General features: G+C 40.6%; 1 protein-coding gene across 1 annotated transcript; it reads right to left on the bottom strand.

Annotated features, from left to right (window-relative positions):
• Positions 1-3,172: 3,172 nt before the first annotated feature.
• On the bottom strand, positions 3,173-11,727 carry LOC103705275 (uncharacterized). Its single transcript, XM_008788934.5, has 4 exons — positions 11,306-11,727; positions 4,014-4,242; positions 3,677-3,801; positions 3,173-3,590 (listed from the first exon to the last, which is right to left on the bottom strand). Exons 1-4 carry the CDS (start codon positions 11,648-11,650, stop codon positions 3,492-3,494), a joined length of 798 nt encoding a protein of 265 aa, XP_008787156.1. The 5' UTR covers positions 11,651-11,727; the 3' UTR covers positions 3,173-3,491.
• Positions 11,728-16,050: the final 4,323 nt, after the last annotated feature.

The following is a 16,050-nucleotide window of genomic DNA, read 5'->3' as shown; positions in this document are numbered from 1 at the left end:
AGGTGGTCTAGGTTGCGAGTCCATTATATAACTTTCTTTTGATAATCGAGTTTCATTCTGTAGGGGAAGAGTCATCTACGCAAAAAGGTTCTGATTAGAGCACTATGCACCCCAGCTCATAGATCGTGAAGTGGGTCAATGATTGCTATGTTTAATCGGTCTTCGATAGATGTAAGGATCCATGTGCTTGGTTACCATTATAAATATTGATTTGCACTGTTGGATTTGCATTGTGAGTTTTACATCGATAAATTTGATTTGGCATGTGATGGTATGATTTATATAATTTTCAGTATAAATATACTTGTATGGATATTATATATATCAGTTATTGAAAGTATGATTATATGAACAATAATACCTTGAATTTGAGAGAAATGCACTGTATAAGTGAAAATTGATTCGATAAGGGTAACATGTAAATCAAACAAATAAGATATGGTTTGGACTAACCTTATTATACTATAGCCTCCACGGGCTTATGCGTAGGATAGTGTCTATGGGCTTATACATGGGATAGCCTCCACGAGCTTATGCATAGGATAGTCTCCACAGGCTTATGCGTGGGATGGTGTCGATAGGCTTATACATGGGATAGCCTCCACAAGCTTATGCATAGAGAGATGCGTCCATGGGCTTACACATGGAATTTTGTCAACGTTGGACTGGATCATGATCTTGGTTATTCCAAGCCGAAAAAATATTACTATAAAATTTGAAAATCAAGTTAATAAGAAATAAATGACATGTCATAAAAAAACATCTATTGAACAATTGGTTCAGTTTGAGATATATATATATATATATATATATATATATATATGCTTTTTTGATAAGATGATAATGAGGGCTTATGTGCATGTTATTTGTATTAGTTTTTCGAATATTGATATGGTATTCATTTTATCTAGTATTGTTCATTTAATTATTTTTCTATTACTTATGGTATAGCGGTTCAGGATTCTTACTGGGCTGAAAAAGCTCATATTCTTTTTTGCTTTTTTTTTGGGAGTTGCAGGTTACGTAGTACTTGGCTGTAGTTAAAATCATAGATGGAAGGGATGAATAGATAGAGCATCCTTATTTCCGGTTGAATGAATAAATCTGGTAATTTTGTACAAGTTTGTTACTTGCTATGAAATGAGACCATTTTTGTTCGTGGATACTAAGGTTGTAATAAGTTTATGAGGCCTAGTATATTCTCTAAGACCCTGCTTTAGAGAGTGTGCGGTTGTGTCACATAGCCAACCTAGGCGTGACAAAACCAAAGTAAAATGACTCAGTTTGATTTGCTTCATCAACAGTTTATGTTTGCAATTGTAGCATGCATTTGGAATGTTTAGGAATCTAAGCGGCTAACCAAGAATTTCTAATGATAGTGATTAGGGGAAAGGCTTTAATGGACTAATAGTTGCTTAGTAGCTTATATCTTGATTAATTGTCTTGTCCTTCTACATACACCCACAGAAATCACAGACTTGACTCCTGGATTTCGAAAATGCTTCTCTATAGACTATCATGTTGGAGGTCTTCTGCCCCTCAAAATTTAAGCCCACGTTATAAGCTCAATAATTTCTACAAAGCAGAAGAATCTCGTGTTTTTTGCGATTTGGCAAGCAGCTTGTATAAGCTCAAGAGCAAATTAGCAACACGGTACTGCAAAATATTTCTGTTCATTCATGGACTTTTGACTTAATCATGGCCATAGAACTGAAAAGGTAACCCAAGTATTAGGGACTTCTAACATGGAGGAAAGAGTGGAAAAATAGCAACAACAATCACCTTGCCAAGGCCAGTTCATGATCTCCGGGGCCCCTGGTCTGAGGTACACTCTGGCAAGGCCACATGCTGTGAGAAAGCATCATTTGGCCTATCTCTTGTAGAGAAAGAATGACCAGAGATTGCCCGGCTTTCTCCCGCAGATTGCGGGATGGCCTACCTGATCTGATAAGATTAGAATCATCGCAGCTGGAATCGGCGTGAGATCAGCCACACGTTATGCGATCCAGATTACTATGCTGCTTCAGTCCAAGCATGAAAGGCCAAGTAGCTGAAGGAGACGTAGGGCATTGTCTGCTTCTCTTGGTTGCAGAACTTTTGGTTTTCATTTTTGTTCTGTTGCTGAACTTGACCCTTTCAACAGTCCAAGGTGGAAGCTAAGCTTGGCAGATAGTTGGCAATTGGTTGAAGGCTTGTAGTCTCTGCCATCTAACTGCAGTGTGAAGGGATCAGAATCATCAGATACTGTGAACCTGGTCAGGGTCCACTGCCAACTCACTGCTTACTGAAACCCAGGGACACAGCTGAGTTAAGCTACTTGAGTTAATACTTTCATGGTTTCATTCTAGCCTAGACACAGGACCTCAAATTGATTCAGTTTAGGTCTGGATCATACCAGGTTGGACCCAGGGAGCCCATCTGCAACCTTAGGAATAACTAAAAGAACAGCACACAAATCCTTCCATCAAAGGTGTTCCAATTTCTAATGCTGAGGTTAGCCAGGAGCCCCCATGTCCAAGAGTGGCTGGAGACAGTTGCTGTCAAAGGACCAACGACTATTGACAGGCATTCTTGGCAGTGTCCGACGACATCATGCAAAGGCTGCCTGGCTTGGTTGGAAAACACAGAAGGGTGGGGACTGACGTTGGTTGGTTTGATCAAAGGACATGTAATGTCTGAATTCAAAATTGATCGAAATAAACAATATCAACTACTGTAAGACAAGGAAATGTAATCAAGACTAAATCAAAGTTTGCTCATGGAGTGGATAAAATAATTGTGAGCTGTCCTTGTCAGCAGACAACAGAAAAGAAGAGCTGATGGAAAACTTGGTAGGCTACAGACCAGATATGAAGCAGGAAAGTTATTAGCATCATAACCTCATGAGCTGTTGATTGGGATTCTATCAGTATCATGTAAGGGAACTCTGCTCATCCTCTTTCAGACAGTGAAATAAGAAACCTACTGCCCAGAAGAGTTTCTCCCAAGCTGTAAATTGAGATAACACCATGGGACATGCAACTAAAATCATATGTACCCTCATCTGCAAGCATGAAGTGGACAGCTAAACCTTTATTCACTTGCACCCAGGGTCAAAATGATAATTAGGTGACTGTCTCCGGTGAGAAGATATGCAACCAATGTGTAAAAGTGCATAAAACACTATATAGCATCATGAAATCATGTTACAATAACACATACAAAGCTGATCTTGACAAAAATGGCTCCCGGCCAGTAATTAACTTTTTAACTGGAATAATGGAAAAAGGTTTTGCAGTGCTCAACACTTATAAAAGAACCATGGCAAGAATAAACAAGCCTATTTAAAATGGGCTAGCATGTGAAATATATCATTTTCTACAGAATCCAACAAATGCAGAGGTGCTAATCCACCTTGCTTGTCAATATCATTCTGGTCTGTGCCATTCAGGCAACTTGCAAAAATTGAACGGATATGAATGGTGAGACAAACATATAGCATGGAGACGGAGTCAGTCAGTTGAGATCCTTTCCACACCTGCCTTCTGCAAGCTTGCCATGTACGTGATGTAGATGGTCCAAAGAAATGAGAATGAATTGCTCACTAAGGGCTGAAAAATGAATCGCATCCATGTTTAGAGCAGTCGCAGCTCACTTTAAATTAGCAGTTGTCAACAGAATAAGTCTCAGATGTTACCTGTAGATGGACAGGGATGAATCTGAAAGTGATGAAATCACACATGGGCCAGTACACAAGCCCACTTTTCAATGTAGGGATCAAGTCTCTCTTCAATCTGGCAATGATCTCAGCACCAGTTTCACCTAAAGAATGATGTCATACAAGAAAATATGAACCCAAAAATACAGAATTTCTAGAAAACAGAGAAAAGAACATACAATTTATTGCCTTGACTATCAAAACTCAATAGTGAAAAAGAAATGTGACCATCATGTATGACATAATATATCTTTTCATATCATATATGTAAACTTTCAATTTACATATCATGGGAGGGTAAAAAAATTAACAATACCTTGTAATGCTGAATTTACTGAGTAGAAAACTGCGTTCATTATAGGTGCATATAAAGCCTGCCCAAGAAACATCTTCTTAAAAGTAGTGGGAACATCTTGTTTTGGCAGTATTTTTGACAAGAAATTGAACCATAAATGCAATGAGGGTCCCGAAACTAGCATTCCAAAACCAGCCATGCGCAATGTTCTGATTAAATCAAAAGAATCAAAGGGTGGAAGTGTGATCATCTGATAAGATAAAATCCAAGAATCAGAAAGGAGTGAATTCAAATGGAGCAGGTTTCATGTAAGAGGAATGCTAAGGAATCAAAAAGACATACATTCATGACATACATTCAGCTTATATTCCTTTCTAATTATAATCATCGATTAAGCATTCATACAGCAGGCATGGTTTCACTGACAAATGAAATGCCATTGTTTACTCCAATCAAAACAAATTAGAAAACTTAATCTTATAAAAAAGATTATTAATAAGCATATGATTATAATTCTCATTTCAAGTGAAATTTTTCTCAGGGGCCTCGCCAATCATTGTAAATATCTTATGGCATAAAGATCCTTGCATAGTTATTTCTTTTTTTAATTAAAACTCCCTTGCTTCTTAATGATGATCTACCTCATAGTCTACCACATAGCCTATACTTAAATTTCAAAGTCCTCCATGTTAATATGATATGAACATTCCTATCCTATATTGAATAATGAGCATGACTCAGATATAAATCATGTGCAAGAATTATAAACCTGCACCAACAATACCTACAGTGCACACATGCAAATGATGCAATAAATATTCAATTATAATTGATAGGAGGTCAACGCCAGGAAATATTTGAAACCTTCGTTGATCAAGCTTATCAAGTTCATATCAAGTTGACTGTTCAAACACATCAAGTCAACAAGTCACTTGCATCCTGACACACACGATCCTACTTGAACTAATAAACAAGTTACAAGAGTCATATCATGTTTCCAATCCAATGAACAAATAAACTTTTGGTTAGAGGTTTTAACTTCTTCATTGTATAGGTTGAGTTTGCTTGCCACTTATCTAAATCTCAATCCAAATTGACCTAACATTACCTGGCCCAAGGTACACCATCTCGGTACCCGGCCCCATATTAGTGTCACGTTGTTACTATGTCGGTACGCCCAGTATAGGGGCTGGTTCGGCATATACCGAGTGTCAGTATGCCTCCCGTACCATGTATTGGTACTGAACCGATACAGTTCAATATGTCCCATACCGCCCGGTTCATTATGTTATGGTGTACCTTGGGCTAGCCCATTGCTGCCCCTAGTCTCCCACATTCATCTAATGGATGGAAAGCATGGAAGTATAGATTTTATGCTCAATTTAGTATCCAATACTGCTAATTTAATCCATTTACTTAATTCAATTGCTCTATCTTTACTAATTTTAAGTTCAATGCCCTGAAACTAATGATTAATGAGATTTACATCTTGTCATCTTTCTAACTCACAGATAAAGCAAAACAAAAGGAAGAGTTAAATAAAAACATTCTACAAAGACAGTTTCACATTTAGTAGAAAAATGATGAATTGAGTCCTTCGATGTTTCTTCCTTTCCCAATGTTACATATTACTCATTTTTCCAGCATGCTCTCATAAATCACAACTGAGTAATTATTCACTGACATAGTCTAGGTATGCTAAACAATTCTGTGGCACAAAAACAACCAGATTTCCCCTCGGCCTTTTTGCAACCCAAAATAAACATCAATAAACAAGCACAAATGCACTTCAAAGTGCACAAATGAACGAACAAAATGACATGGCAAAAAACATTAGATTGTTTATTACATGATAAATAAGCAATATTTTAGAATGCATTAGAAGAAAAAGGTGACTGTGCGTTCAAATTATCATAAAGATCCCTCACTAGTCTACAATGAAAGTTCTTTATAACTATTCTTGATCTTCAGAAAATCATGAACAAATAGAAGTCCGTAAGACACAATTCACTGTCATAAATTCTTAACATGACCCTGGAAAGTTGATTCACCTAACTACTTTCAAATAAGTTTTCGAACCAAGACCATTGATGCCTTGACCCCTTGCCAACTAAGGCATGGGTCTTGACTAAAATGGATTCATGACCAGGAGCTTTCAAGCATTTATGCTACCCTGTCAAGATGCATTCATGACGAAGAGCTTTCAAGCATTTATGCTACCTTGTCAAGATGCTAGTAATATAAATTGAATACTCAAAGTTCTTACTTCCAATGGAGTCGACACATGTCTAGCAACTTGTGCAAGTGTCATGTAACCGCCAAATAAACATATCTACAAAAAATTGCAAAGAAAGGCAACCATATATCTTGTGATGCGGCAGGAATTTTCAGATCCATGCAACAAATGGAGTAGATCATCGAAACAACAATGTTAGAGACTTAGGGGCAGTTTGGTTTACTAGTTTTAGTAAAACAGGCTGGCTAAAATACTAAAATCAATGGGTTTTATAAAAATGACAGTTTGGTTGTTAATTTATAAAACATTTTTTGTCAAGATTGACAAAGTCATAAAGCCTGAAAAGTAAGTTTCTTGAAAAATAAGCCTTTCCCTAGTTTTCATAAAACCTATTTTACAGAGTATTATGCCTTATGACCATCTGTTTTAGGAAAAGAGAGACATCCAAACAGCCCTTAGTCATAAACATTGACTTAAGACTAGGACGGATGCAGTAGATCATCAAGGCAACCACAATAGAGCCATCAGCATTGCTTTAAGACTAGGCCAGAATAAGGTTAGTGGTTAATTATTGCTAAACGCCATTCTATGAAAGAATATTCAGCTTGTAACATTCTATCTGTAGTTAATAGCAAGATTTTTTTAATGCTATTGGCAAATTGGCACATGTGATGCATGTGAAAGAGAAAAATATGATTTACGACAAGAAAAAATAGATATATACTTATAAAACAGAAAATTAAAAATAAAAAATAAAACAAAACAAAAAAAGGAAAAAACTTAAAATAGAGAATAATATAAAACAAAATAAAAGCAATATACAGTACAAAGAAAAGAAAAGCATAACAGCCATCAACATCATTATGCTCATAGACCACTCTATGCCAGATTATGAATCTGAGAACCCTGATAATCCACTTTCTATGAGGACCCTTAACAATAAGGGCCTCTCTTAAAAATACCCTTGAATAAATATATTCTAACAAATTAAGAAACAACATTACAGCCATTATTTCCTCACTTGCTTCCTTATTATTAGCGGTTAAAGAAGGCTGGTTTGTTTGGAAAGAAGCCAAAGAAGAGAGAAGTCGGCATTGAGTGGCTGATTTTTTAAGGAAATAAAGATGAGCCCAAGTGAGATTATATTTTAGAGAGTGTAAAATATTTTGAAATTAATTGAAGAGGAATTTGGTCAAAAAGATTGACAGATGGAATATACAAGAAATGTTCCAAAATTCAAAACTCCCCTTTTATAATACGTTACAGATAAAAATCCACGTATCATGTGATTGAATATCGCATTATATCTATACTTTAGAGTAAGGGTATAAAAAAGCCTAACAAGACCTGAGCCTGACCTAGCTCTAGCTCAGCTCATTTAATAATCAAGCCAAGCTCGAGCTAGCCCATTTAATTTTGAGCAAGCTAGAGCTGCTTCGGAACAGCTTGTATAAGATATCCAGTGAGAGTCTAGGATCATTCAAGGATTTCATTTATACAGTCTGAAGTAATAGTCCCCATTATTTTTTTTAAACCAGAGTTAAAATACAGTATATTCTACATAGCCTATAATAATTTATAGTAAATAATATAAAATAGTTATTTTTAAATAATAATAAGCAAAATAATATAAAAATAGATAAAATACTTATAAAACAGTATTTTGAGCTAATTCGAGCTGAGATTGAGTGAGATAACCCTTGGTCTAGCTTGGCTTGTTTCTTAACCAAGCAAGCCAAACTCAAGCTAGCTCAAGAAACAGCTTGCTCATTTGACAGCCCTACTTTACGGGGCATATGTGAAAATTTCTAAAACTGTTTCCGTAGCTGGTTGAATAGAGCAAATTGAGCCAGCTGTAATGAAAGCTGCAGTTGAACTAAGATAAATCCATGAGAGAAAATAACAGAAATGAAGCCTAGCTACGAGGTATATTCTCTAAGGAGTTTGTGTACTTTCTTGGCATTCTAACTAGAGTCTAACAGTAACTATTTCTTTCGGTTTATTGTATTCTCTCTAAGTGTATTATGTTCATTGAGCAACAGACCCACATCTGCAAATTCGTGCCTGCATATAAGACAAACTACGAATCCCCATAACCCTGCAAACTAATTCAAAGCCCATACCAACATTTCAAATTCAAATACAAGACCTAATCATGCCACATCCATATCTAGAAAGCAAATGAAAAAGGACTACAGCAAGTTTAAGAACTAAAATTTGTTGGCAGTTTCTCTCAGAGACTACACTCGAACATTTCAACATTTCAGTAATTTTGGCAGGGATTTGTCCAAAGCTATTTCAAAATGGGAACAAACAAAAAGACAAACTTTAAAAAAGATAAAGAAGTATGCATGCAATATCATTTTCATTTATCATATGTTCTTTGGTATAATTTTCAAAGAAATCAGTCTAAGCGGGTAAGAAGAAAATACTAGAGATGATAGAACAAGTCTAAGAATATATATTGGATAAAGAATATATTGAATGTCATTATAGAATGTAGTAGTGAATTATAAGATGACAATCTAACACAGAATGGTGCAACCTTGGGGAAACATCTAAGTAACAGGCAACAATTGAATACTAAATCTGAAGTTTAAGGCATCAAATCAGCTAAAAATAATAAGTAATAAAAGAATGATCATGAAAAGCAATCAAAGAAGTAACTATAGATATAAGAATTGCTTAGATAACATAAATCAAGTATAATATATCAAGCCTTCCTATTATAAATCAATGGAAAACTACCGATAAAAATGATTAAAAAATAAATAAATCATACATAGATTGACTTGCTCAAGAACAAGCATAAGTATTCTCAAAACTTCACAAAAGTCACAGCTTGAAGTCTTGACCGATCACCTATAGTTGATATGCCCCTATCTTAAGCTTAGTTGCCAGATTTGGGTAGAGGTGCGGAAGCATATATGTTTGCAAGTTCAGGGAAGTGGAAGGAAGCACGTATTAGCCTAAGTAGAAGATTCCAGCTACTGAGATCTTAACTTAATAAAGAAAATATATGGAAATGATGCTACAAAATGCTCAAAAGGTAGCACAAAACAACCAAAACGACTTGATTTCAAATGAAACCAGTCAAAACCTTATAGAATCTCTTGAATTTTCGAGACAATTTTAGCCAAAACTAGAATGTTATGATTTTGAGAAGAACAACTATAATAAATATAGAATATTATCGTTGGATGTTAAATTGATATAAGTCAAAATTTAGATCTTTTGTTAATCTTGCCTCATAATATCTCATAGAATTGTCTGTCTTCCAAATTTCTCATATATAAACTCTTGGTGATGATTTTTCAAGGTTTGGATACGAGGTCCATAGTACCGAAACCGGCACCAATGCCGGTAGGCCAAAAGTACAGTCCGGTATGGTAATGTGCTATGCCATTCCAATACGTACCGACAAAGAAAAATCAGAGAGCGAGGGAGAGAGGGAGATAAAGGGATGCTAGAAGAGGGAGATGGGCCCAAAAGCTCTCCTCTCCTCCTCTGCTTATCTGCAAGCCCAATGGGCAGGGCTCCTATTTTGAACAAACCAAGACTTGACCAAGAGAGAGAGAGAGAGAGAGAGAGAGAGTGGAAGGGTGGGAGAGAAGGAGAGGGAGGGGAGAAGAGAGATGCCGAGAGAGGGAGCTCAGAAGCCCTTCTCTCCTCCTTCACTCATCCACTGGACTTGCTAGGCGGAGCCTCTGTTTCAAACCAAGAGAAAGAAGGAAGGAGAGGGAGGGGGAGAGAGATGTCGGGAGAGAGAGAGAGAGAGGAGGCTCGGAAACCCACCCTCCTCCTCCGCTCGTCTGCAGGGAGAGAGTCAACACTTCACCTAAAGAACGACAAAAGGAATTTGGTCAAGCCCTTGTTTTATTCAAAGTAAGAGCTCTGCCCAGCAGGATCTACAGACAACTGGAGGAGAGGAGGACTTTCAGGCCCCCTCTTTCTCCCTCTCCCAACATCACTCCCTCCTGCCTCTCTCTCCCTCCCTCCCTCCCTCTCTCTTCCTCTCTTTCCTTCTCCCCCTCCCCTTCCCTCGTCGGTTTCTCAAACTAAGGGACATAATGGTATCAGTCTACCCATGGTACAGCTAAGTATGCTCTTTGGGATGGTACAATGAAACTTGCTCGAGGATACATGCTGAAAATATTTAATATCTTTTTGATTTAAGCTCATGTACATATTACCATTTAGTGTTTCATAATGGTCACAAGTTGTTTCATATATAGCTCCTATATAAAACCTAGAGATAAAGCATTGCTTCAAAATTGGAATATATTATCTGTATGTGTTTCATATTGTCTCATGTATTATTAGTTATTACAATTGGGAACTAGGTGCAGCAATCATAACAAGATTCTTTTTCCTTCTATTCTATATAAGATGAATTAAGAATCAGATTACCATGAGCCTATTGGTTCTGATATTAAGGCATCGCCCTTGTGCGGTTTGGCAACTTAGAATTGTCACTCGGTAGGGGTCAGCCTTAAGGAATCCCATTCTTTTTGAGATCCAAATGCATACAGAGAGCAATAAAAATAAACTTTAAATCTAGAATCAGTATGCACAAAGCATAAACACTAGAAAAATAGAGTATTCAAGATAAAATCTGGATGGGGTAAAGTTATGGCAATGGGAATGAAGACTACAAATTCTTCCCATTCTCAGACATCTTCTTTTAACCGATCTCTCTTAGATAAGATAACAACAGGGATTTTCTCTAGACACAGAGATACATTTTTCCTACAATCATCAATTCAAGAAAGTTTGGTCCTTAATTTCTTATCAAGTGAAATTTTTAACTAGTTTTAGGAATACAATGGATAGTCACACGTGACACGTCGGTTCTTATATAACTCAACCCACTTCCAGTTTGCCTACCGACAATTAGAATTCAATAAAGTAATCAACAACTTGAGATTCAAGGCAGCTTTAGAGCTCAGCAGACATCCCTTTGTTTCCGCGCACATCCAAACCCCAAAACCAGAAGAATTCACCAAAAAAACACGCAGCAAGATAGGAATTTTATAGCAAAAAATGAGAAAACGGAGACAGAGCAATGGACATGGACCTGAGAAGAGGCATCCGCGGCAACGAAGATCGCACCCGAGGTGAGGCTCTTTGTGAGGACCGGGCGGGCTTTGATCATTCGCAAATACCATTTCACGAACCCATTCCGCGCGAAGGAAGCAGCGGCAGAGGCAGAGGGAGAGGACAAAGAGGACGCGAAGAGGGAAGGAGAGGCGGGCGAGAAATGGGACGAGGACTCCTTGAACTTGGAAGAGAGAAGATGGGTTCGGACGTAGGCTCTCGCCGGCGAGTGTTTGGTGAGAGCATCGGAGAGGGAAGGCCGGGAGTGGTGGAGGAGGAGCTGGTGGGCGTGCCGGCCGCCGCTTCGTAGGAGGCCACCGCTCATCTCTTTTCTTCTCTTTGGTTTCCCCCTTTTCGCTTTCTCTCTTCGCCCTTTCTCCCACCCCTCTATTTCGCCCTCGCCCGCATGCCCGCCCGCCCGCCCGCCCGTCCTTTTATCGCGGAGAGGCGCGAAGAGGTAGGGGAGGGGGACTTTGAGCCGGGTCCCACGCGGTCGGACCGGTTCTGTTTGACGTGAGCCGCATGGGAAACGGACGTCTATCGTGGACTCGAAATAGGACCCGTTCCAATATATGATAAATTAATTACTGCTGCATTCATTCGTGCGCATTTTGTTAACCGGACGCCAGGATAGGGTGGGGGAATCCACTGCGATTTTGGGTGTCTTTTAAATTCCTAGGATTTGGGTTGCTGGTATCTCCGAGATCCTGGGTGGTGGTCCCATGATAAAGAGGCGGGTATAATCGGAAGAGAGATTGCGAATGGTGTTTTGACCCGTCACTGGGTTGACCGACTGACTTGTCGGCGGTTTAGATCGTTCCCATGTATGACGTGTGCATAATTTGCTCCCTTGGTCCCCTGTGCAACATAAATTAGGGTTCAGGTTGTATCTTTTGTGTGAAAGAATGGCTCATCTTAACATCAACCATTAGATCATGCAATTTAAGATCTACACAAAATGATGGAAGAAAGAGATTGAAATGCTTTGAGATATATACAATGGGTGATCCAATAGTTGACGTCGGAAAAGAAGATCAATTATTATTTCATACGAAAGATATAACCCGAACCCTATAAATTATAGAGACCCCCTCTCAATCTAGGATTTGTTTTAGAGATTTTTTCTTGATTTTAAAGTTTCAAACAGATCCTTCAAGTTTCTAAACTGGTCCTCTGGCTTCCTATCCAGCGAACGGCATTAGCCTGTTGTTACATATGACTAAAATACCCAAGCTCTCTTCAAAGTACGGACAAATGAAAAGCTTTAAAATGCTTTGAGATCTGTACGACGAGTGATCCCTAACTATACGAGATATACTAAGGGGTGCTCTGAGATATGTGTAATGGGTGATCCTTATGTACACTAAAGATGCTTTGAAATCTTTGCAGATGGACAACTGAAGAGATTTAGACTGCTTTGAGATCTGTGCAGTAGGTGATCCTTCTATGTGTATATGTGAAAGCCTAGTAGTTCAACTCCAAGGCTATCCATTCCATGTGTATATGTGAAAGCAAGGGAGAGTGAAGGATAGATATGTCACCATCAACCATGGCTCAGGAGAGCATACATGTGACGTCTGTTGCCGAGCTGATCCGGTCAACAGCACAGTCCCCACCGAGCCGAGCATGGAAAGAGAGCTGCGTCCCCCAGGTAATATTGTCCGCTTTGGAGATCGTTGACTGCTCCGAGCGTTAAGCTCGCGGAGGGAGCCACCCTTCACAGTTTTGCCCCACAAAAGGCGCCTCTTGAGGAAAGGCTTTGAGCCCCCCAATTTAAGGCACAGACATTTCCTCTACTCAGTCAATGTGGGACTAAATTTGGAAACCCCTACAACGCAGCCCTCCTAGCGGGAAGGTCCTGTGCCGGTCGGGGCCCCTTCCTGGCGCGCCATCTATTGTCGGGTCTGATCCGGTCAATAGCACAGTCCCACACCGAGTCGAGCTGGGAAAGCGAGCTGCGTCCCCCAGAAGGTATTGTCCGCTTTGGGAATCGTCGACCACTCCGAGCGCTAAGCTCGCGGAGGGAGCCACCCCGCATGGTTTTGCCCTACAAAAGGCGCCTCTTGAGGAAAGACTTTGAGCCCCCCAATTTAAGGCATAGACCTTTTCGCTACTCGGTCGATGTGGGACTAAATTCGAGAACCACTACAACAACGTCCATCCCTACATTACGAGAAGTTCTCCATGCTGTTAAGGATGACCTTGCGAGATTACATTTCCACCATGAGACAGTTAAAAAAAAAAAAAATCTTAGTTGTGACATTCCTGCTCCATAAACTATTAGGTTCAAAAATTAATTTTGTAGATTGCTTTCAAACAAAGCCTTTCCCCATTGGTGCAACTGACATATAAGAAGTCCTCCTAAATTCTTTGAAGGTGTTAGCTTATCCCAAGTGAAAAATCAAAAGGAAGCTTTTTTAATGCCCAAAAGAAGAAAAATTGATGGAAGAAAAACGTACTGACAACTAATACATAACTCATAAATTCTATCGTGAAGAACATGGACTGAAGCTAGTTATGATTCTATTAGCATATTTTTTTTCAAGAAAATCTTCAAGCACAATTAGTAGGAAAAAAGTATTAGTTAGCCTCCCAAACCTTGTAGGTACAGTTCTTATATTTAAGCATCCATGTTGCTTAGAATCTTCCTCAGCCACTATAACTCACGTAGCATAGCTAGATGGAGCATGTTTATGGTGGCATTTGCTCACTTGCTCCATAACTTCTTGAATTTGAGAGAATCCATGCTGCTGCATTGGCATGGTTGTTGATGGCCATGCTGGCAATGTTAAAGCCAGTGATCAAATCTTCGAAGCCCTCTATCTCCTCTTTTAAAATAAATAAATAAATAAACTATTAAAAAGAAAGAAAATGAAGGGGAAAGAATGAATCAATCGAACTATGAAAGAAAATGAAGGAAAAAATAATGAATCCATTGAACTATGAGTAAAAAATAAAGAAAATCAATGTATAATGTAATTAACCTGTAGCATTTATCCTGCCATTTCATCAAACACAATCACATACCACCATTCAACAAGGTCCACCCTTTCCTCTGCTTTGCCTTCATTAAATCTGACTTAAGAGATCGATCTCCTTTATTGTTAAGGATGACAATTGGGTCGGGTTGGATACAGACTTGACCAAAAATTCGTCAACCCAAATCCTACCTACTTATTAAATTGGTCAAAAATTTAGGTTCAGATCCGATCTGTTTATTAAATAGATAATCCAACCTGTTGCTGGGAGTCCAAACCGAGAACGATTGGCACAGCGGTGTGAATGGGGTTCCCTTGGAATTACTTCGGTCGCGCTCCGCCTTCCGCCGGGAGACCTGCAAGCAAGCCTCGCACCACCACCGGGGTAGTGGGGGCCCTCCGACGATCAAGTTAGGGGAGATCGAAGGAGAAGAAGAGGTAGCAGGTAAGATAATACTCTGGAAAATCTTGCTTACCCTCCCCTTCCCCCCCAGCCGCATATATATCAGGCTGGGGGGTTTTTTTTGGGGATTGGTCATCGTGTGGCACGATGGGGTTGCCACTGACATGGTCGTTACAGGGCGTCGTGGGGCAGCGCCGGGTACGGCCATGGCAGGGCGTAGTGGAGCTCCGCTTTGTACGGCTGTTACAGGGGATCGTGGGGCAGCGCCGGATACGGCCGTTGCAGGGAGTAGTGGAGCAGGGGGCCGCGGCGTGCCTCAGGGGAACAGTCTGTTGTTGTCAAGAGATTGCCGACTTGGGGTCGGATTGCTGGATCAAGGGGCAGCCGACCCGGGGTCGGGCTGCGGAGCCGAAGATATCCGACCCGGGGTCGGATTGCTGGACCAAGGGGCAGCCGACTCGGGGTCGGGCTGCGGAGCCGAAGAAATCCGACCCGAGGTCGGATTGCTGGATCAAGGGGCAGCCGTAGTCTTCCTGGGCGCGCGTGCCGGTCACGTGGGGCATGGTGGCTAAGTTCCCCCGTAACAGTAGCCCCCCACTTCCGAGCCTGGAACCAGGAGGGGAACGGGTGAAGGGAGTGATGCTTCGAGATTGCCGCCATCCCTCGAAAAGGCGCGCGCGCTCCGAGCTCCCCGCCTTCTTTATGGCGTATGGCGGTTGTCGCTGATCTGGCGGTCTGCGGATTTCGGCGGACATCCTTCCTTAATGGCGTCGATTCGCCTTTGGGGCGCGAATGATCCTTCGGTAGCCAGGCGTCCTCTGGCGTCACCGAGGCGTCACCCGCCTTTCTACCTATTTAACCGGGGGCCCTCCCCCGTCCGTCTTTCTCTTCACAGGCATCCTCGAGTTTCTCCCTTGTGCTGCTGCCGTTGCCGTCGAACTGTTCGTTCGCTCCTCCTTTGACGCTCTCGGAGCCGTTCTTCCTTCCCTTCCGGTGAGTTGCCCCACTCTTCAATTTAGGGCTCTCCGTACTTTCTCCTTTCGTATTAGTGTACCCCAGTCATTCCGGTCCCTTCTCCCCTCTTGACCCCGTCCTGACCGTAGATTCACTGGCCGTTAGGGATGGACGAAGTAAGAGCGGACCGCATTCAGTCGGAGCTGGTCCCCGAAGACCTAGATAGGTTCGTGGCCTGGTACCACCTTCCCGAAGCCTGCAACGTTACGCTTCCGGGGCCTGAGGAGAGGATGTCCCATCCTCCTCCAGGGAAGGTCGCCATCAATGAGGACATCCTTCGGGCTGGATTCCGCTTTCCCCTCTCGGACTTAGTCGTGCAGGTGCTTCGAG

This window comes from Phoenix dactylifera, chromosome 7 (genome assembly GCF_051530095.1).
Source record: "Phoenix dactylifera cultivar Ajwa chromosome 7, Ajwa_hap1_PhDact_Kaust_v1.1, whole genome shotgun sequence".
In the NCBI taxonomy this organism is placed as follows: Eukaryota; Viridiplantae; Streptophyta; class Magnoliopsida; order Arecales; family Arecaceae; genus Phoenix; species Phoenix dactylifera.
Note: the sequence above shows the minus strand (reverse complement) of the source record. Positions and strands in the feature narration are given on the sequence as shown.

Excerpts from the sequence above, each read along its gene's own strand:
- LOC103705275 (XM_008788934.5), bottom strand. The coding sequence starts at position 11,650 with ATGAGCGGTGGCCTCCTACGAAGCGGCGGCCGGCACGCCCACCAGCTC. Across the intron at positions 4,243-11,305 it reads CCGCGGATGCCTCTTCTCAG|ATGATCACACTTCCACCCTT; the intron begins GTCCATGTCCAT and ends TTATCTTATCAG. Across the intron at positions 3,591-3,676 it reads TCATCCCTGTCCATCTACAG|CCCTTAGTGAGCAATTCATT; the intron begins GTAACATCTGAG and ends TTCATTTTTCAG.